The sequence below is a fragment of the Mobula birostris genome, chromosome 2, assembly GCF_030028105.1.
Source record: "Mobula birostris isolate sMobBir1 chromosome 2, sMobBir1.hap1, whole genome shotgun sequence".
Taxonomy (NCBI): Eukaryota; Metazoa; Chordata; class Chondrichthyes; order Myliobatiformes; family Myliobatidae; genus Mobula; species Mobula birostris.
Window position 1 is genome coordinate 228798279 of NC_092371.1, and position 23865 is coordinate 228822143.

At 39.8% G+C, this 23865-nt stretch overlaps 1 protein-coding gene across 1 annotated transcript in view; it reads right to left on the reverse strand.

Moving 5' to 3' along the window:
- Positions 1–15566: 15566 nt before the first annotated feature.
- clvs2 (clavesin 2) overlaps positions 15567–23865 on the reverse strand; it is a 124539-nt gene continuing 116240 nt past the window's right edge. The window contains exon 5 of the mRNA XM_072279179.1: positions 15567–15651. Within this exon, the coding sequence (XP_072135280.1) occupies positions 15567–15651 (85 nt within the window). The remainder of the gene's footprint in view (positions 15652–23865) is intronic.

A 23865-nucleotide genomic window follows, 5' to 3' on the forward strand; every position in this document is an offset into this window, starting at 1 on the left:
GAAGGACCCCATGCACCCCTCGTACAAACTCTTCTCCCTCCTGCCATCTGACAAAAGGTACTGAAGCATTTGAGCTCTCATGACCAGACTGTGCAGCAGTTTCTTCCCCCAAATCATCAGACTCTTTAATACCCAGAGACTTGACTGACATCTACATCATTTATTATTATATTGTAATTTGTCCTCTACTGTACCTATTGTCTTGTTTATTATTTGTTGTAATGCCTGCACTGTTTTGTGCACTTTATGTAGTCCTGTGTAGATCTGTAGTCCAGTGTAGTTTTTGTGTTGTCTTACGTAGTCTAGTGTAGCCTTGTGTTGTCTCACTTAGTCTAGTGTAGTTTTGTGTTGTTTCATGTAGCACCGTGGTCCTGGATCTAGAGGAACATCCTTTCGTTTTTACTGTGTACTGTACCAGCAGTTTATGGTCAAAATGACAATAAAAAGTGACTTGACTTGACTTCAGCTCCAGCTATAAAATCAGGGTTCAGGTCCCACCTCTGCCAGGATTTTGTGTTTCTCCCCATGAATGCATGGGTTTTTGCTGAGTGCTCCGATTTCACCCCTCATTCGAAAGACATACGGGTTAAGATTAGCAAATGGAGGATATGCAATGTTGGTGCCAGAATTGTGGTGACATTTGCAGGCTGCCCAGCACAATCCTCACTGATTTGATTTGATGCAAACAATACACTTCACTGACGCAAGAAAGTCTGCAGATGCTGGAAATCCAAAGAAATACATAAAAAATGCTGAAGGAATTTAGCAAATAAGGCAGCATCTGTGAAAAAGATGCTCTATTCTTCTATCCCCTTCTCTGGCCTCTTACCTCACCTCTCCTGTCTATCACCTCCTCCTCGTTCCCTTTCTCCTATGGACTTCTCTTGTCTCCTGTCAGATTCCTTCCTCTCCAGCCACTTTTCCTACCAACTTTGTGTCACCCATCCTCCTTCTCCTCCCCCCACCTTTTTACTTTGGCAGCTTCTCCCTACCTTTCCAGTCCTGAAGAAGTGTCTCAGCCCGAAATGCTGACTGTTTTTTTATTTCCTTAGATGCTGCCTGACCTGCTGAGTTCCTCCAGTGTTTTGCGTGTGTTATGATGCATTTCAGTGTATGATTTGATGTATATGCAACAAGTCCCCAGGGCCTGATGGGATTTACCCCCGATTATTGAAGGGGACAAGAGACGAGGTTGCTGGGTCCTTGACCAGTATCTTTGCATTCTCTTTAGCCATAGATGAGGTCCCAGAGGACTGGCGAGTGACTAGTGTACCTCTATTTAAGAAGGGAACAAAGAAAATTCCTGGAATCTGTAGACTGATGAGTCTCACGCAGTTGTAGGGACACTGCTGAGAAAATTTTTGGGGTAGGATATATGAGTATTTCGAAATCCAGGGCCTGATTATGGAGAGCAAACATGCCTTACCAACTTGATTGAGTTTTTTGGCAAGGTGATTAGAAAAATTGATGAGGGTAGGGCGGTGGATGTTGGCTAATGTTAAGAGCAATGTCCCTATCAGTGTTGCTAAGCAGAGAGATCTTGGGATCAAAGTTCATAGCTCCTTGAAAATGGCTACACAGGAGAATAAGGTGGTTATGAAGGCTTATGGAATGCTTACTTTTATTAGTTGAGGCACTGATTTCAAAAGTCAGGTGGTTACGTTGCAACTTTATAAAACACTGGTTAGGCCGCATCTGGAGTATTGCATACAGTTCTCTTTGCCCCACTGTAGGAAGGATATTGAAGCTTTAGAGAGGGTGCAGAGGAGGTTCACCAGGATGCTGCCTGGTTTAGAAGGCATGTGCTATCACGAGAGGCTAGACGAACTTGGACTGTTTTCTCTGGAGCGTCAGAGCTGAGGGGAGATCTGATAGAGGTCTATAAGATTATGAAAGGCATAGACACAGTGGACAGACAGTATCCATTTCTCAGGGTTGAAATATCTAATACAGAGGGCATGCTTTGAAGGTCAAAGGAGGTAGGTTCAAAGGGGAGTTTTTTTATTCAGAGATTGATGGAAGACTGGAATGTGCTGCCTGGTATGGTGGTAGAGGGAAATACATTACAGACTTTTAAGAGGTGTTTAGATAGGCACATGAATGTGAGGAAGATGGAGGGATATAGGCATTGTGGAGGTAGGAGGGATGAGTGTTTGGGTGTTTCTGATTTGCTTTTTAGCTGGTTCAGCACAACATTGTGGGCCAAATGGCCTGTTCCTGTGCTGTACTGTTCTATGTTCTAAATAAAACTAATCTTTATCTTTTTTAAACTCAACAGATCAGTTTTGGAGGCAAATACCTCACCCGTTTAGCAAACCCTACTTATTCTTGCAGAGATGCCAGGAATTCCTTTACAAACTTCCACTATGAAGAATCGAAATGTATTCTTTCTCATTTCCTGTGGGTATCAGTCAATTGAATACTCAGGAAATGCATGCTCGAAGTTGTGACACAATACACCCACTTCACTCTTATATAACTCGCATGTCCCTGATTGTCTTAAGATGGAACATCAACCTGAGAATGATAATTAAATCTCTTACCAAGTAATACTTCCTGGGGAGTTGTGAAGCTATTTAAATATATAGAGATGCATTTATTTTCAAAGAGTGGGACTTACAGAAACAGTTTACATTTTCCAGCCAAAAAATAGTGAGTATTACTTCAAAAAGATTGAAATTTGACAAACTTGGACCTCCGTGTTAAAGGCCAACATCATTATACAAAGAGATAATACGTAACATGGCATTTTAATGGAAGCAGTTACATCAGATCAGCGTAACATTTTTGCAGATACATGAAAGAAATTGCATCACAATAGGTTACAATGCCTTTCCCATAATTTCATGAAAATAATTTATTGTGCAAATTTAAATATCCCAGGTGCAGTAATGATAATTATAGGAAGGTACATGCTTGCATCAAGCTGACCAGTTTAATTTATCAACAGGTACCACATACAATATGCTGACAAGGTTTCCAAGCCTGAACAGTGGCAAAATATCTAACTTGCGGCTAGTGTATGTTGGAGCACAATGGGATTTGTTGGTGAGGTACCTCACTAACACAGAATTTCCTTGAGACCAAAAAGAAGATAGTTCAAAAACACTTCACCAATTTATGTCTGCAAGTAGCAAGCTTGACTCTGCCAGAGTAGTTGGGTTGGGACAGCCATCAAAATTCATTATCATCAGTTGCTATCCACAGCACTTTGATCATAAATCCAACATCCAATGACAGAATGGACAAAAGCCCCTTTGGCAAAGTTGCTCAGAAACATACCCACTACCACTGGAAGAAAAAACTTCTACTTAAAGAAGGCTGATGGACAACAATATCATGAGAGCAATATAACTCAGCATTCTGACACTTTTAAGCTAGAATCCACTCCTCCCTGGTTAACTGGTATTCAGCTCACCATGTGGAAATGAATCAGGAGTTTTGCGGGAATTTTGGTGGGAGAAGACACACAGGCCACCTTGGCCCATGTCCCAAAAGAAAATCTTACTGGCTACTTGGGAGGGCAGTGGTTGGCTTTCCAAGACTTCTTTTATCTCTCCTCACTACTAGGTTAGTGCTGTCCCATTAGATCCCAAGAGCTAAGGAGACTTAAGCCAGTATCTACTAGATCTAATTGATATTTGAAAGGTAGTGTCTACATGGGAACAAGGAGGACTAGGTATAGTTCTCTATAAGTTAACTTTGGAACATATTATAAAATGGAGCTATGAATTTACAATAGGCTACACTTTCCATTAGATATGTACAATATAGTTCCTAAAAATTTGGCTGTAAGTCAGAGTAAATTTGGTGAAATTATGTGCATTATAATACTGATCAATAAATAAATATGGATTCAATGAGGTAAGTTAAAATTATATAATACATTGCCAACGCATTTTGCATCACTTTGCATTTCATAAAATTTGTGTATGAAAATGCGACATATCATGCAAGTAAGTTACTTCAATTTTATGTAGATATCTACGTAGCACAAATCACCTGTTTCTGTTTCCTATTTTAATATTGATTTTAGTGTCTGATCCAGATCACCAAAGTGGAGAGAGAGAATAAAAATTGTACAGATTCAAGAATTGATTGTTTTCTTGTACAAACTTAGAACTGTTGCATCAACTGAATGTATTTTTTACACAACAAAACATACACTGGTAGGGTGGAGAAGTAGCCATTTTCCAGTTACCATAACAACGAGCTCTCATTCTACTTCCATGGCTTAGGTTTTGGCAGATCTGAAAAATGTGTTTAAAGTGCTGAAAGAAAACACAATAGTTTTTTTCAGAAAAGGATATAGAACATATTCTGTCATTTAATAGGGGTTTATTTGAAAATTATATTTAAAAAGATCATTGTAACTCCTTGTCGCTAAAGTGTGATTGGCATCTGATTTTTTTTTTTAAATGAGTGAATGAGTTAAACAGTAGTGTTTGTTAATAACAAGCATTACTTCATGCCTCTGTCACTTGGATTTGACTTAATTGAACACCAGGGCTCCCCAGGTTATTGTGAATTGTCCCATGATTAGGTTAGGGTTAATTGGAATTGTGGAGTTGCTGGGTTAAAAGGCCGGAAGAGCCTACTCTGCATTGTATCATTAAATAAAATAAAGCAAAGATGCATTAATCCCCAAACATATTCCTTTTAGTTTTCATTGTTCCCAAGGAAAACATATTATTCAGCCAAATTTTCCTGTTATTTAAGATTATAAAACTTATGGTTTTGTAGTTCAGGGTATCATAACTGGTCACTCTACTTAACACCAAAAGAGGTTTAATTCCGCAACTTTTGATTCATCTGTAAGTGCATATACTATGTAGTAAAAGAAGAATTAATACCTTTGACTTAATGACCCCCCCCCCTTCCTGCATGTATTAATTCACACTAAGATGATACTTCAAAAGAGTTATCTAACTTGCATTTGTACTATGATAGATATAATTGAAATTCATTTTGGATGAAATCTTGTGTCTTGTAATTATAAATTGTAATTGCTTTACAATGACATTTCATGCAACCTCTCAAATGTAAGCTGGCAAGCAAGATGAAGAATCCCTTTCATTCATCTCTATACATTGATATAGAAAGAACCAGGGTTTAAACAATGGAAAACTTCTAACCACAAGCAGTAAGCATCCAATTAATTTCAGCCCTTTGCTAACCTTCAGAAAGCACACGATCACTGCCTAGAAACTGATCTTTCAGACAAAATGCCGGAGGAACTCAGCAGGTCAAGCAACATCTACGGAAGGGAATAAACGGTTGATATTTCAGGTCAGGACCTTTCATCAACAATTCCTCCAGCATTTTGTGTGTGTTGCTCTGGATTTGCAGCATCTGAAGATTCTCTTGGGCTTATGGATCCTTTAGTGCCTGCGGCTTATGTGCAAATCACAAATAAAAATGATTTAACACAGGTTAGATTTCACTTTTCATCACTTTCAGGTGAAATTGCAACCATTGGGAAGTTGCCCCCATGCATTTTGGTGCACAATTCACCTTAATGCATTTGACGATTTTCGATCAAATGGTGTCACAAGCCAGGCACCATGTTTTCTCCTCTTCTAACTCCTGGGTGCAATCTATGACTTTTATTAAACAGCCATAAGAGAAGGATTTCATTGTACTCAGATGGTCAATGAAATATCATTTTTTCTCCATTTTGATATTGATGTCCTATACACAGCAAAGAACAGGCTCGGTTTTCAAAGCTCTGCTTGCTCCATATCAATTGGAGCTTTGATACGCTGTGCATATCAAAACAACTCGTTGCCATCTCAACCTCACTGACAGTTCTGCATCTCACTGGCCAAGTCTCAGCACTGGCCTTCATCAGGGTAGATGATCTTTTGGTCCCATGACCATGATCATGGACTATCTCTGCCTTTGCCTTAGTTCCATGGCAGCCTTTTTTGCAACAGTTCTGCAGGTGCCATAGTTTAGATCAGATTTCAGAATTTAGCTTTCAGAACTTTTCATACAGTTACCATTTTGCTACTGCATTCTAGGTCTAACACTGTTTTAAAGCTTTTTTTTAAACCCAACTCTGCTATTCCTTGTAAGCTACCTGATTCAGTGTTAGTGAGATACATAACACAGGTTTCAATCAGCAGAAAATGAGTAAAAGAAATCCCTAAGCATGTAGGTCACGTAGTGGGAGAGATGTTGTAGCTGGCCTACACCCACAGGTTTTGATGTGCAGTACCAGCGTGACTAAAGGTTCTTAAACAGCTATGAACATCAATGCAAACCCTAGTCCAGTGAAGGAGGAAGGTTAATTTTGTTTATGTAGAATAAAACAATATTTTAAATCATTAGGAAAGAATAATAAATGTATTGAAATGAAATGTATATGAAGTTCAAGGTGGTATGTCATCGCTCTTGTCCATTCTGTTTCTTTTAATGCAAAAATAATCAAAATGGACAATTGATATATCCAAGGAGCATAACTTCAAAAACATAAAAGGGGTACATTGCTGTGTGCACACACAACAGCAGGACAAATTCATTGTTTAGAAGTATTTTTGACCCAAGATCAATTGAATTTACTTTAGGTATTTAAAACAACACTGAAAAATTAACAGCAAAATGGAAATTTTTGTATCCTCATTTGTCACAGGTGAGGAACAGGAAGGCTGGAAGGTGGCTAATTTAATTATTACATTTGAATATGTCTTTACTCAAGAAAGGATGCAAGGACCAACCTGGGAACTACAGTGCAGTGAGCCTAACATCAGTGGTGGTAAAGTTACTAGCAGGAATTCTGAGAGATGGGATCTATTTGTATCTGGAATGGCGAGGGATTGAGTAAGATTATCAAGCAATCTGTCAGAGGAACTCAGCAGGTCATGCAGCGTCAGTGGGGTGAAAGGAACTGTTCACATTTCAAGTCGAAACCCTGCATCAAGGCTGATTAGAGATAGTGAACTTGACTTTGTGTGTGGAAATCTCACAAATTTAATTGAGTGTTTTTTTTTTTGCAGAGGTGACTAAGATGGTTGGTGAGATATTGTCTACATGGGTATCAGCAAGGCTTTTGGCATGGTTCCACAAGGTAGACTGGCCCAGAAAGTAAGATCATATGGGATCCAAGATGAGCTAACTGTTCAATGGAAACATGGCTTGGTGAAAGGAGTGAGAGGGCAGTATTTTTCAGAGGTTTCTTTTTTTACAGATTGGAGGCCTATGACCAGTGGTGCGCCATAGGAATCTGTGCTGGGATCCCTGCTCTGCCTTGTATTTGAGTGATTTGGATGAGTTTGTAGGTGGCCTGATTTGCAGGTGACACCACAATTGCTGTGGTGGACAGTGGAGAACACTGACTGATGTTACAACAGAACCTGGATCAGATGGGGAAGTGGGCAAAGGAATTGAGATGGAGGGCAAGAGCTGCCAGGAAATAGGTGGCCAACTCTATTACCACCAGATAATTGATAGGCAGATGGGGGAGGGGGAGAGTGGGAATGATGCTAAGAGTTGGGAGCTTTCAGGTCAAAGTGACAAAGGACTGAAAATAATGGAAGGTAGAGCTTCAAAGTACATTTCTTAACAAAACCAAAGCCATCAAAAAGCAACAGCAAAAACTGTAGATACTATAATACTCAGCAGGTCAGTTAGCAGCTGTGGAGACAGAAATGTATTTCACATAGATAACCTTTTCTCAGATCTGAGAAAAATTCTGGTGAAATGCCATTAATTTCAAATATTCACACTGCTCTCCACAGGCAATATAATGAGTATTTTCTGCATTTCCTGTTTAACAAGAACAAAAGATAAGGAAAAAAATGTTCTTTTCTGAACCACCACATCATCATAGTTATAAAAGCTCATGGTACCTTCCATCTGTTAAGTAAAAAAAAGACAGATACAAACAGAAATATCACTTTACATGCTTGTGCACTATTCTTGTGTGCATATTCGTTAAACATAATGAAAAGTGAATATTCAAGCAGTGTGTTTTGCAATTATCTATTGTTTCTTTTAACTGTCTAATCACTAACATTGTTAAACAGTCTTTGACCTTATCAGAAGCAGTTCATAAAAATATTCTCATGAAATGCTATTTTTGTTTGTCATATAACAGAATATAACAATAATTTTAAAATGAGACTTCCAGAAACACCAAAGAACTTCAGCCTATATAACATTTTAGTAGATGGAGTACAATTCAGTTAATAATATTTATTTAGCCCAGAGCTGTAGTAGTTGATAGTTCAGCTCAGAGGTAGGCTACTTGTAGGCCCAATTTTCTGATCTACATTCATGTCTTGTTTCTAAGTCACATTCAGTTTACTTTAAATTTCAAATAGAGGTTACAAAATGCCACTGAAAAATAATACAATTGTGTAACTGTATAATACTTTAAAATCAAGATAAGCCAACCTCATTTAATTTAATCTCAAGATCTTTTCATCTTGACAGGAATCCTATCTTTGGTTCCATTTTAAATGCTACATTTGCATATTAGTTTTCTTTCTGCCATATGCTGCTGTTCAGCAAAAAAATTCCAAATACAGCAACGTACTGTATATTTCTAGGCATAAATACACTCCACATACATAGCTGGCATGATATCTTTCTACAATTAGCATGTGCTATTTACCTCAACTTTGTGTTTCTCCAAATATTTCTCTAATGCTTATGACAATAGCACTTTAGAGAACAAAATAAATCCTTAAGTATTACACATGCCAAAGGAGAAGATGGCTACAAATGAAACGAAGCTTGAAAAAAGCAAATATAACAAATTCTCATGGGATTTCTTTTATCGAGTACCTAGAAGCAACAAACAAAAAATGTACAGTACATCACATTGAAAGAGATTTCTAGCATATTCCCATTGCATTTGCTGCTGCATGTAAATCATTATTTATGAATCAACACCATGAATCATAGACAAGAAAATTATTCTTCTATAGCTTGGGTAAGTATTCATAAATGCAGAGACCGGGTTGCATAAGAAATCTTCTGAGCACTGCATAATCTTTAAAATGTTATAATAAAATGCAGCTCATTTCTCGAAACACATACAACAGCTTTAGCACAAATCAATTAGATCAAAATTTACTTCTAAGTAGAATCTGCATAATTATATTTTGTTCTACATGGTTTTTATTTACATCATTTACCAAATGTGTTCTTCTGATTATAGCATGTGAAGTCTGCTGAAATAAATAATTATGTGCAATATTTGTGCAAATAACAAATAATAAATTATTTTTATAATGATAAATTATTAAGTGGTCACAAAATAATCATGTACTTTTTACTAACAGTTGCTACCTGTAGCAAATTAATTCAGTAACTTTGTAGCTATTAGGGAAGAACAATTTTGTTAAAAGTCAATCCCACTATGTACTTCACATCCAATCTGTTCTGGAATGAAGATGGGTTCTGAATATACAAAAATAAAAGTGGAAGACATGAAAACAAGGATAATGCAAAAGCAAAAGGCCAATCAACATTTTACAACAAACGTAATTGAGTCGATCCCTGGAAATGGAAGTGCCTCCGAAGCGTCTATTTTATCAAGAAGAAATATTGTGTATCATTCTCTTTTTTCCCCTTCAGCTGAATAATGCGTAACAGATTCTAACTGATGTTGAAAAATTAAATCCGAGATTCACAATCAGAGATCTGTAGGGTGGCAGGGAACTGCAAGAAGGTTTCAATCAGTCTGCCAAAAGCACTGGCATCAGGCTGTCAATCATTTAATAAAGTTTCCCTGAGCTGCCTTTGCCTCATGGTGACTGTCACAGGAGTGCAGATGAATGCATCCTAATTTCAGGAGAGAGGACAGTATGCTAGTATTTTTATTATTTTTTTTGTTGTGAGTGTGGCTTCAAATATGGAGGCATGAGGGAGAAGCTGGCCAAAGTTGACTGGAAAGATACACTAGCAGGGATGACAGTGGAGAAACAATGGCAGGTATTTCTGGGAATAATACAGAAGGTGCAGGATCAGTTCATTCCAAAGAGGAAGAAAGATTCTAAGGGGAGCAAGGGGCAACCGTGGCTGACAAGGGAAGTCAAGGATAGTATAAAAATAAAACAGAAGAAGTATAACATAGCAAAGATGAGCAGGAAGCCTGAGGATTGGGAAACTTTTAAAGAGCAACAGAGGATAACTAAAAAGGCAATACGGGAGAAAAGATGAGATACGAAGGCAAGCTAGCCAAGAATATAAAGGAGGATAGTAAAAGCTTCTTTAGGTATGTGAAGAGGAAAAAAATAGTTAAGACGAAAGTTGGGCCCTTGAAGACAGAAACAGGTGAATTTATTAAGGGCAACCAGGAAATGGCAAATGAGTTGAACGGGTAATGTGGATCTGTCTTCACTAGGGAAGACACAATCTCCCAGATGTAATAGTGGCCGGAGGACCTAGGATAACAGAGGAACTGAAGGAGATTCACATTAGACAAAAAATGGTGTTGGATAGACTGATGGGGCTGAAGGCTGATAAATCCCTGGGACCTGATGGTCTGCACCCCAGGGTACTTAAGGAGTTCGCTCTAGAAATCTTGGATGCATTGGTAATTATTTTCCAATGTTCTATAGATTCAGGATCAGTTCCTGAGGACTGGAGGGTAGCTAATGTTATCCCACTTTTTAGCAAGGAGGGAGAGAGAAAACAGGGAATTATAAACCAGTTAGCCTGACATCAGTGGTGTGGAAGATGCTGAAGTCAATTATTAAGGATGAAATAGTGGCACATTTGGATAGCAGTAACAGGATCGGTCCGAGTCAGCATGGATTTACGAAGGGGAAATCATGCTTGACTAATCTTCTGCAATTTTTTTGAGGATGTAACTATGAAAATGGACAAGGGAGAGCCAATGGATGTAGTGTACCTGGACTTTCAGAAAGCCTTTGATAAGGTCCCACATAGGAGATTAGTGGGCAAAATTAGAGCACATGGTATTAGGGGTAGGGTACTGACATGGATCATAAATTGATTGGCAGACAGGAAACAAATAGTAGGGATTAACGGGTCCCTTTCAGAATGGCAGGCGGTGACTAGTGGGGTACTGCAAGGCTCAGTGCTGGGACCGCAGCTGTTTACAATATACATTAATGGTTTAGACGAAGGGATTAAAAGTAACATTAGCAAATTTGCAGATGACACAAAGCTGGTGGCAGTGTGAAATGTGCGGAGGATGTTGAGATGCATTAGCAGGATGACTTGGACAGGTTGGGTGAGTGGGCAGATGCATGGCAGATACAGTTTAATGTGGATAAATGTGAGGTTATCCACTTTGGTGGTGAGAACAGGAAGGCAGAATACTATTTGAATGGTGTCAAGTTAGGAAAAGAGGAAGTACAACGAGATCTTGGTGTCCTTGTTCATCAGTCACTGAAAGTAAGCATGCAGGTACAGCAGGCAGTGAAGAAAGCTAATGGCATGTTGGCCTTCATAACAAGGGGAGTTGAGTATAGGAGCAAAGAGGTCCTTCTGCAGTTGTACAGGGCCCTGGTGAGACCACACCTGGAGTATTGTGTGCAGTTTTGGTCTCCAAATTTGAGGAAGGTCATTCTTGCTATTGAGGGAGTGCAGGGTAGGTTCACAAGGTTAATTCCCGGGATGGCGGGACTGTCATATGTTGAAAGATTGGAGCAACTGGGCTTGTATACACTGGAATTTAGAAAGATGAGAGGGGATCTGATTGAAACATATAAGATTATTAAGGGATTGGACACACTAGAGGCAGGAAACATGTTCCCAATGTTGGGGGGGGTCCAGAACCAGAGGCCACAATTTGAGAATAAGGGGTAGGCCATTTAGAACAGAGTTGAGGAAAAACTTTTTCACCCAGAGAGTTGTGGATCTGTGGAACACTTTGCCCCAGAAGGCAGTGGAGGCCAATTCTCTGGATGTTTTCAAGAAAGAGATAGATAGAGCTCTTAATGATAGCAGAGCCAAGGGATATGGGGAGAAGGCAGGAACAGGGTACTGATTGTGGATGATCAGTCATGATCACAGCGAATGGCGGTGCTGGCTCAAAGGGCTGAATGGCCTATTGTCTATTGTCAAATTGCTCATTGAAGATGCTACCATTCTTGTTGTTCAAGTAATTAGTAAGCACAGCAGAATTAACAAATGTTTAATTTTAGACCAAAAATGTGTCTAGGTGTTGTTTTGGGGTCTTTGTTTAATATAACATGGATGAGTGGCTTTAGAAGTAAAAAGGTTAATTAAAATATCAAAGGGGGGGGTGAAAACATTATGGGCACATAAAACATTTGGATATTTTAATTTAAATACAGCACTCTATTCAATTTAACAGACCAATATATTTGTTGAAAATTCTTCATTGGCCTTCTAAGTGTTTATATAAGGGCTTTAATTGTCAAGAGTTTCAATTTCAGTGAAACAAAACTTGGGCAATAGCCAATTATCCATCAAATTACCCTGCCTCATCTTCCTTTACACTGCAGCTGAAGTTAACTGTTCTACTTGATGGGTTTCCTGCAGTCAGTCTGGTTCTATTTTAGCTTTGTACAGTCCACAATGGATTTTCAATTTGGCGTAATAACAAAGAATAAAGCCTTAAGCAGGACTTGAATCAGACCTCTGTTTCATCACTCCTACTCTTAAGTTCAACATCTAATTTCTGCGATAAGGTATCATCTTTTAGGTTGCAGTTCGGGTTGTCACACCTAATAACATTTCTGCCTGAAACCTTAATTTTGTTTTTCTCTCCCTTGCTCCTGTGTGCTCCTGACCTGCAGAATGCCACCATTATCTGTACTTTTTTTAACTTTTAAATTCCCAGCATCTACAGTATTTTGCTTCTAATTTTGTTGCTGGCGTGTGTCTTACTTGCAAAATGAATGAAAATTTACAATTAAGCTCCTAATCAAAAGTTCAAAGGTTCATGTTCACATATTAAACAGCCTTGTGTCCTGAAATCTGAAGCTTCTGACAGAACCCTGGCTGATAGATTTGGACTGAAGCCTTGTTGCTCTGTCTTTGTTTTGAATAAGGCATTGAAACTATACAATCACCAGTCCTTTCAAACTCAAATGCCATATTTCAAAGGATAGACTGTAATCTTTTTATCCTTACTGCTACTTGTGGGAGTGTACTGTTCAAATTAGTTGTCAGATCTTCTGATCATGTTCTTTTTTTGCTTCGTGCATGGGACATGGTCGCTGCTGACAACAAGTTATGTTCCATTACCTAATTGCCTCTGAAATGAAGAGAGAGAGCAACCATTTAAGTGTGTCTGGAGACACACAAATTGGTTAGTCAGGGTAAAGATGAACCACAAGGGTTTTTATAATAATCCAATAGTTTCATGACTACATTTATAGTGACTAAATTCCCGATTTATTTTCATTGACCTCGTATCTTCGGATCAACAATCCAAAATTGTATCTGCCACTCAAGTAACTTAAACTCAACACTGCTGAGTTCAAGAACCACACTTCGAAAGTATTTACAGGGTTCTGAAATTCTTCTGATGCCTTAAGGCCATAAATGCATTGTGTAAAATAGGTACTTCCTCGTACTTCTCATACATTTAAAGAATAACTGCATTAAATCCAGCATCCCTGACAAAAGAGTGTGTGCACTGGTAAACGCACGCATATGATTTACATTCACAGAAATTCTGCTATTTCTTACACATGCTATATTCTCTCTCTGTTTGTATGTTAAGAAAAATAAATAGGAAAGGTCTTTAAAATTTCAACACTTAAGTGGTCATATAAGAGGAAAACAGGATCTTGGATAGAATAACTTGAGGGATGGGGAAAGATTACTTGAAAAAAACTGGTCACTGAGAGTTGCATACTGCTATGGGTCCATACCACATGAGGGAGAACCTGACACTATGGCTACAAACAATACCAATGAAATGGAGAAACAGGACAAAATGCCTGTGGTGTAACAAAAGACTTGAAATATTCACATCACAGATTAAGATGGTTCGAAGGTGATCGCATTAAGTTGTTAGGATTCCAACATAATAAATTAACTGTACCCCAGGACAAAATTAACACAAAAAGGCTAGTGTTTTACTTTTTTTGGAGGAAAGGAAGAGGGGAGGTGTATAAGATGATAAGAGACACAGATAGAGCGGACAATCAGCATCTTTATCCCAGGGTGGCAATTGGTTAATATGAGAGGAGAAGGTGATTGGAGGAGTGTATGAGGGGATGTCAGAGGTAGGTTTTTTTTTTTTACATGGAGTGGTAAACACATGATAGAGGCAGATACATTAAGGACGATTAAGAGACTCTTAAAGCGGCACCTGGATAAATGGAAAATGGAGGGCTGTTTGGGAGGGAGGGGCCTGTACTCTGATGTACTATTCTATATCCTATGTTCTTAAATAAAGGACAAAGAAACACAATATATGTTTAGATGAGAAATACAACAATAGAGGTTAAATATAACTTATTAATATACTGTAGGAGAAGATCAGAGTGGGAAACAGCTCACCCAGAAAATTGCAAACAGAGAAAGAAATCAATGAATTCATTTTAGGGAGGCAGAAATACTAAAGGATGCAAGCCAGAAAATCAGTAATGTGTGTGTTTTTTCAAGAAACACCAAAGGTTTTGGAATTTATTCTCCGTGGAAGAGTCTAAAACTCAATTCCAAATTGAAGATAGCCATTGTAACCACAATAAACAGCTCAGGAGAAATTTATAATGGAATATGGTGACTGATATTGAAATGGAAGTTTGATAAAATTGACGAGGTAAAATAGGGTAAAACTTAAGTGAAGGAAAAACAATGGCATTGACTTAATGGACTGAACAGCTATTTTCTGTTTTGCAAAATTCATTGTAACTCTGTAAAAAATGATAATTGGAAACGGTGCAAATATATTCTTATAACACTGTAACAGAAATACCTGATGTGAATATTTCAGAACAAGATGGTGCTCAGCTCAGTGTGTGTGTGTTTCCTTCTGGTCATATTTACCATAGATTACATTTTCTATTCTTTTTTGAGTGTGCTGTGTGTTGGACAGAAACATTCCTAGTGAATTGCTTTGAGGTGGTGTCATTATGAGCAGGCGCTATATAAATGCAAGTATTATTCTTATAGTGTAACCGCATTAAACAATCAAACTGACAAGAAATACTGAACCCTAAACTTGGGCCACAGCTACTTTTCTCCAACCAAAGCATTACCTTTCTTGAAGGAAAACACTGTTGGTGAGGATAAAAGTTTAACCAGACAGTACTTGGTACAGGCTGCACAACCGGTAAACTTGGCTCAGAAAATAGTTCCACTATTATTTTATATTGAATTTTGCTGAATAGCGTTGAAATACTTCCCAATGATGATACGAAAATGTATTTACAATAAAGTTGGCACTTCCACTTTTTGAATAAAGACATTATTTACCAACAGTTACCATCCAACGGGCAGGCAAGGATGCATCTGCGAATATTACAGCCTATTTCTAGTTTGCAGTGTCCATACCAAGTGACATGTTACCGCGGCATTTTACACAGAATACTCTGTGTTAAGTGCAGAACCCCCCTTGAAGAAGCGCTTTACTCTCTCTTGAATATTCTGTGGCCTGGAAGGTGCTAATCCAGGGAAAGCAAAGGTTGGGTGTTTTCATCGTCTTTATCTATGTGTTTCAGGACTCCAGCTTCGACCACTGATTGGGATCTGGAAAACCAAAGCAGAGTACACAAGAGTAGGATAGGTAACAGATGTGAGTTTATTTTGACTTTATATTCCCCCCCCCTCCCCAGATATTCAAGCCGGTTGTTCTTGAGCCTGTTCTTACCAATCTGCTCAGTCACCTGGATAAGGCCAGAGAGGACAGCTGGTATCCAGGGAACTTCACCCAGCTTGCCAGCATTGAGTGGACAGTAGGAAAGGACACAAAATAAAAACATAAACAGGATATTCTGAGCTCTCCTCGGAGTCATTAGATTGTCAGCAGATTTTGCAATCAATTGCCTAGCAACCTATTGCATACACAGTACTGTGCACATATACATACGTAGCCAGGTGCCTAGGACTACTGCACAGTACCACAGTAATTTTATGTATTGCACTGTACTGCTGCAAAAAAAATTCATGAGATATGTGGGTGATCATAAATCTGATTCTGTTATGGGTCACCATGGTGGACTGAGAGTGGGAAGGGGGGGCGAGAGAGGGGAATTATGGTTGGGAAAAGGGGAAGGGAGAGGGGAGGGAGCAGGAAGCACCAGAGAGACATTTTATAATGATCAATAAACCAGTTGTTTGGAATCAAATGATCTTGCCTGATGTCACAGTAGAGATACTGTATAATTGGTTAAAATAATTTTACAAAGTAGTAACATGCTTTTCAGCTGAAGTTATGTGGTAAGATGGAGCCAGCACTATTTTACAGAACCTGCACACACTAATTTCACAGGTTCATAGCTATTAAATGCATATGCCCCAATATGCACAGACAGCAGGGGTACACAGGGTGGTGGCAAACATGAACAAGCAGAGAACAGAGAGCTCCTTAATTCTCCTTTGGGCTTACAGGTGGTGACTAATGCTCTGGTTGTAGAAGCGAGGTACTGTCCAGTAGCAGGGCTGGGTACCGAAGGGGGCATCGTTAGGAGAGGTTTGCAGGAGGAGGATGGGATGGTGTCTGGCCACACTGATAATCCCTATGCCAGGGAGCAACTTCTCTCTCACATGCTCAGCAACTCCCCGTGATCGGTCCCTGGTTACACAAAGAGAAGTTTACAGTGGCCAATTAACATACTGCCACACCTCTGATAGTGTCTCAGGGTAGGGGGGTGGGGAGTGGAACACATGCAAATGGCAGAAGAATGTGCAGAATCCACAATTCTCCTGCAGAAGAACAAATGTGATTCATATGAGGTCATCCATCATATGGAGAAGATGATGCACGGGCCAGTTTCCAAACCCACCCCCCAACTACTCAGAGCTATTACCAAGGATAGGACAGAAGTCTGCATTTGAGGGTCCAGATTCCATCTCAGCCAATACTGGGAGACGGTCACAGTGGTAGAGAAACCCAGTTTCATCTGACCATCTGGCCATTGCATCTTTGTCCACCCAGTCCTCTGAGAAGGAGCCTGATATGCAAGGAGTCCTTGCAGACTGTTCCCTCAGATGACCACAGGCAGCAGTTTGAAGCTGGGTGGGCATGCACGACAGGAACTTTACAGAATGTTCTAAACTATCTCCTTACACTCCAACCAGAAGAGTGACTTTCTGGAAGGCAGAATGGATGCCACCTCATGTCTACAAGGAGGACATGTTTAAAACTCTTCCAAAGAGTAGGCACATTCACATTGGTTGAACAATTTCCTTTAGTGTTAGACCACTGATCAACCATTCTAGCTAGACCCCACACACCCACTCTATTAGCCCCGTGACTGCACTGCACCGTAAGCACTTTAAACCATATTTTATAATGCTGTTTACACTGTAAATACATGCTGGTATTTATGTATTTTGATTGCAATAAAAAACAACAAATTCAACAACTTCAATGATGTTGCCTGGATTGGGGAGCAAGCCTTATGGGAATAGGTTGCGTGAGCTTGGCCTTTTCTCCATGGAGCGACAGAGGATGAGAGGTGACCTGGTCGAGGTGTACAAGATAATGAGAGGCATTGATCGTGTGGATAGTCAGAGGCTTTTCCCCAGGGCTGAAATGACTAGTACGAGAGGGCATAGTTTTAAGTTGCTTGGAAGTTGGTACAGAGGAGATGTCAGAGGTAAGTTTTTTTTTTATATAAACAGAGTGGTGAGTGCATGGAATGGGCTGCCGGCGGTGGTGGAGGCAGAAACGATAGGGTCTTTTAAGAGACTCCTGGATGGCTACATGGAGCTTAGAAAAATAGAGGGCTATGGCTAAAGCCTAGGTAGTTCTAAGGTAGGGACATGTTTGGCACAGCTTTGTGGGCTGAAGGGCCTGTATTGTGCTGTAGGTTTTCTATGTTGCAACAGTTATAAAGAATTATATAAAAATAAAATTAGTAGGGATATGGAATAAAATGTGAATGTTTTTGTTGCATGCTGTGCCAACACACCAAAACAGATTCCTAATATATGTAAATGTATATGGTGAATAACGTTGATCCTTGATCATTCTCCCTGAACAGCAAGTGAGAAAAAACTCTAAATGACTGAGGAATTAAATGGAATTAATCATTTGTCCCTTCATCTTTGTCTAATGCTAAGCATCCTCATGTTAATTTTATGATTCTAATGAACTTCATGAAACAAAACTACAGCTGGTGATAGAGCTGTCAAAATATTGATACACATTTCAAACTCCAGCTTACAGATAGAAATTTTTCAATGAAACCGTAATTAGAATAACATGCAGGGTGCTGAACTCTGGTTCATTCCAGTGAGGTCCGAGTGCTTCACTGATGACTGGGAATATTGGCTGTTGTACAGCTGGGCAGCAAGGGTACGTTTCTGGAGGTGACACCAAGAATACTCAAAAGCATAGGTTCACTTTGAATATGCTTTCAACAATAGGACTGTTTACCCTGTTTTCTTTATTAACCATATATGTAACTAGTGACAGAGACTTTTGCATGATACTATATCAATTTTATCTACTGCACTGCTTATACCAAAAAAAATCAAATTTCATGACATATGTGAGTGATATGCTGAAACCGGACAGTGTTCAAAGGGGGTTCACAAAAAAGATTCCAGAATTGAATGGCTTGTCATATGAAGAGCGTCTGATGGCTCTGGGTCTGTTTTCACTGGAATTCAGAAGAATGAGGGGTGACCTAATTGAAACCTATCGAATGGTGAAAGGCCTTGACTGAGTGGATGTGAAGCGGAAGTTTCCTTTGGTGGGAGAGCCTAAGACCAGAGGACACAGCCTTGGAATAGAGGGGCGTCCTTCTAGAATGGAGGTGAGGAGGACTTTCCTTAGCTAAAGCATGGTGTATCTATGGAATTCTTTGCCAAAAGCAGCTGTGGAGGCCAAGTCTTTATGTATATTTAAGACAAAGGTTGATAGATTCTTGATTGGTCAGATACAGGGAGAAGGCAGGAGATTGGAGCTGAGAGGAAAATTGGATCAGCCATGATGAAATGGTGGAGCAGACTCAATGGGCCACATAGTTCTCCTACATAGTTCTGTATTATAACTGGGCTGTTGTGAGCGATGGATGTTTGAACAGCCTTCTCTGCTCTGGATAACCGGCCCAGCAGGCACCCATGCTAGAACAAAGAAGTAACAACAGAATCAATGAGAAATGACGCACAAAGACTGAACAAACAACCAATGTCAAAAGAAGATAAACTGCACAAGTACAAAAGAAAGTAATAAATAATACTGAGAACCAGTTGAAGACTCCTGAACCTTAAGGTGGATAAACACCTGTAATGTGGTGCTAGAAGGAGCTCGCTGTCTTAGTCAGCCCTCCTCCCATTGTTTTTAGTTCTCCTCCCATTGCCCCCTTTACACCATTAGCCGTATACTGCTGGCAAGTAGCCATTCAGAAAGAATTGTGTGTTAATCTGGGATTTGTTAAAAGATTCAGTTTCTAGTGGCAAGATTGAATTTTGCTGTAAATCCCAGCATTATACTGGGAATGATGGATCCAGCATTAGTCAACCTCGGGCCCCATTGTTATTCAATGGAGAATCTAGGCCTGCAGGCGGGACAGCAAAGGAGAAGTTAAGTCATGGTTTTAACATGTGTGCTTTAGTTTAATGTTTTTAAATTATTTGTGTTTTAAATAATTTTATTTTCTATTTTGTAAACTATCAAAGATATTAAAATCAGTGAATCACCACGGTAGCATATCAGTTAGCACGATGCTATTACAGCTCGGAATGTTGGAGTTCAGAGTTCAATTCCAGCACTTTGTAAAATGGTGAGAGGCACTGATTGTGTGGATAGTCAGAGGCTTTTCCCCAGGGCTGAAATGGCTAGCACGAGAGGGCACAGTTTTAAGATGCTTGGAAGCAGGTACAGAGGGGACATCAGGGGTAAGTTTTTTTTTAATATATATATATATGTATATATGTATATATGTGTGTGTATATATATATATATATATATATATATATATATATAAAAATAAAAACAGTGGTGAGTGCGTGGAATGGGCTGCCATCGACAGTGGTGGAGGCGGAAACGTTAGGATCTTTTAAGAGACTCCTGGATGGCTACATGGAGCTTAGAAAAATAGAGGGCTATGGGTAAAGCCTAGGTAGTTCTAAGGTAGGGACATGTTCGGCACAGCTTTGTGGGCCGAAGGGCCTGTAGTGTGCTGCAGGTTTTCTATGGTCCTATGTTTTTACTGTCTGTAAGAAGTTTGTAAGTCCTTCCAGTGAGCGTATGGGTTTTCTCCGGGTGCTCTGGTTTCCTCCCACAGTCCAAAGACATATAGGTTAGTAAGTGAACTGGTCATTGTAAATTGTCCCCTGATTAGGCTGCGGTTAAATAGGTGGGTTGCTTGGCCACATAACTCATTGGACCAGAAGGGCTTGTTCATGCTGTTTCTCTAAATAAACAAATAAATAAATGGCACAGAAAGTGAAGCTCTATCACAGGAAGGAACTTTAGGTTAAAGTATGCCAGGGGCATTTCATTGGAGAGGAAATTGCCTACTGAAGCACAATAGCTATCAGCAGTTCACCAGGAGCTGCAGATATGGAACAAGGACAACTTTCCCTTGATTCCATAATGTTACCCTTCAAGCACAGGGATCTTTCCCGATGTCAGATTGGAGCTCTATAAATGGCTGAGCATTCATGACTATTCCAACAATCTTAATTCAAAGTCAATGCAAAAACAAAGCCAGGTTGAGTAAACAGTTCTGGAGGGAAGATGCACCCTTACGGAATAAGTGCAGCCAGATCCATTCTGTTAGTTTTAGTGGTTGATACATAAGAATTTACAATCTGTGTTGTTTGCGTATGTACACGGGAATACACACAAAATGCTGGAGGAATTCAGCAGCTCAGGCAGCACTTATGGAAATGAATAAGCAATGTTGCAGGCTGAGACCCTTCTTCAAGACTGAAATGTTAACGGTTTACTCATTTCCATAGATGCTGCCTCATCTGCTGAGTGTGTCCATCATTTTGTGTGTATTGCTGTGGATTTGCAGCATGTGCAGATCTTCTCATGTTTATAATATGTACACAGGATTTGTTCATTGCATCATAGAGTCATAGAGAAGTGCACAGAAAAAGCCTTTTGGCCCATCTAGGACATGCTAAAACTATTTAAACCACCTACTCCCATCGACCTGCACCGGAATCATTACCCTCCATGTCCCTACAATCCATGTACCTATCCAAACTTCCCTTAGGAAGGCCTTTGACAAAGTGCTACACATGAGGCTGCTTAACAATCTATGAGCCCATGGTATTATAGGAAAGATTCTAGCATGGCGATTGCAGTGGCCGATTGGCAGGAAGCAATGAATGGGAATAAAGGGAGCCATTTCTGGCTGGTTGCCGGTGACTAGTGGCGCTCCACAGGGTTCTACGTTGGGACTGATTCTTTATACGTTGTATGTCAGTAAGTTTGCAGACGGTATGAAGATAGGTGGAGGGGCAGGTAGTTTTGAGGAAGTAGAGAGGCTACAAAAGGACTTGGACAGATTAGGAGAATGAACAAAGAAATAGCAAACAGAATAGTGTTGGGAAGTGCATGGTCATGCACTCTAGTAGAAGAAATGAAATGGTTAACTATTTTCTAAATGGAGAGAGAGAAAATAAAAAAAAAACTGAAGTGCAAAGGGAAGTGAGTCCTTGTGCAGGATTCCCTAAAAGTTAACTTGCAGATTGAGCCTGTAGCATTCATTTCAAGAGGACTGGGACATAAAAGCAAGGGTGTAATGTTGAGACTTTATAAAGCACTGGTGAGGCCTCACTTGGAGTAATGTGACCAGATTTGGTCCTCTTATCTTAGAAAGGATGTGCTGAAACTGGAGAGGATTCAAAGGAGGCTCATGAATATGATTCCAGGATTGAACAGCTTGTCATCTGAAGAGCATTTGGTGGCTCTGGGCTTGTATTCACTGAAAATCTGAAGAATGATGGGTGACTTCATTGAAAGCTATCGAATGGTGAAAGGGCTTGATAGAGTGGGTATGGAGCGGATGTTTCCTATGGTGGGTGAGCCTAAGACCAGAGGACAAAGCCTCAGAATAGAGGGGCATCTTTTAGAACAGAGATGATGAGGAATTTCTTTAGCCAGAGATTAGTGAATCTGTGGAATTCTTTGCCACAGGAAGCTGTAATGGCCAAGTCTTTATGTATATTTAAGGCAGAGGTTGATAGATCCTTGATTGGTCAGTTCTGGTCATCTCATTACAGGAAGGATATGGATACTATAGAGAGAGTGTAGAGGAGATTTACAATTATGTTGCCTGGATTGGAGAATAGGTTGAGTGATCTTGGTTGGCCCTTTCCCCTTGGAATGGCGGAGGATGAGAAGTGACCTGATAGACCTGTATATGATGATGAGAGGCATTCATCATGTGGATAGGCAGAGGCTTTTTCCCAGGGCTGAATTGGTTACACGAGGTAAGGTGCTTAGAAGTAGGTACAAGGGGGATGCTAGAGTTAAGTTTTTCATGCAAGGAGTGGTGGGTGCGTGGAATGCACTGCCAGCAAAGGTGGTAAAGGCGGATACAATAGGGTTTTTTTTTTTAAGAGACTCTTAGATAGGACATGGAGGTTAGAAAAGTAGAGGGGTATGCAGTAGGGAAACTCTAGGCAGTTTCTAGAGTAGGTTGCATGATGGGCACAACATTGTGGGCCAAAGGGCCTGTAATGTGCTGTAGATTTCTAAGTTTCTATTTTTCTATGTCAGGGCATGAAGGGATATGGGAAGAAGGCAGGAGATTGGGGCTGAGAGGAAAATTGGATCAGTCATAATGAAATGGCAAAGCAGATTCAATGGGCCAAATGGCCTAATTCTGCTCATATATCTTATGGTCTTCTGGTCTTAAACATTGAAATCAAGCTAGCACGCACCACTTGTGCTGGCTGCTCATTCCACACTCTCACACCCTTCTGAGTGAAGATTCCCCCTCATGTTCCCCTTAAATTTTTCAACTTTCACCCATGTAATCTGGCTGTAGTACTACCCAACCTCACTGGAAAAAGCATGCTTGCATTTACCCCATCTATACCCCTTATAATTCTGTATATACCTAACAAATCTCCTCCCAATCTTCTATATTCTAAGGAATACAGTCCTAACCTATTCAATCGTTCCTTATAACTGAAGTCCTCAAGACCTGGCAACATCCTTGCAAATATTTTCTGTACTCTTTCAACCTTATTTATGTCTTTGCTGTAGGCAGATGACCAAATCTGCGCACAATAAGGTACCACACATGAGGCTGCTTACCAAGTTAGGAGCCCATGGTATTACAGGAAAGTTACTAACATGGTTAGAGCATTGGCTGATTGGTACGAGGCAGCGAGTGGGAATAAAAGGATTCTTTACTGGTTGGCTGCCAGTGACTAGTGGCGTTCAGCAGGAGTCGGTGTTGGGAGCACTTCTTTTTATGCTGTATATAAATGATTTAGATGATGGAATAGATAGCTTTGTTGCCAAGTTTACAGATGATATGAAGATATGAAGAGGGGCATATAGTGTTGAGGAAACAGGTAGGATGCAGAAGGACTTAGACAGATTAGAAGAATGGGTAAAAAAGTGGCAAATGAAATATAATGTTGGAAAATGCATGGTCATGCACTTTGGTAGTAGAAATAAATGAGCGGACTATTTTCTAAACAGGAAGAAAATCCAGGAATCTGAGATGCAGAGGAACTTGGGAGTCCTTGTGCAAAACACACTGAAGGTTAACTTGCAGGTTGAGTCGGTGGTGAGGAAGGCAAGTGCCATGTTAGCAT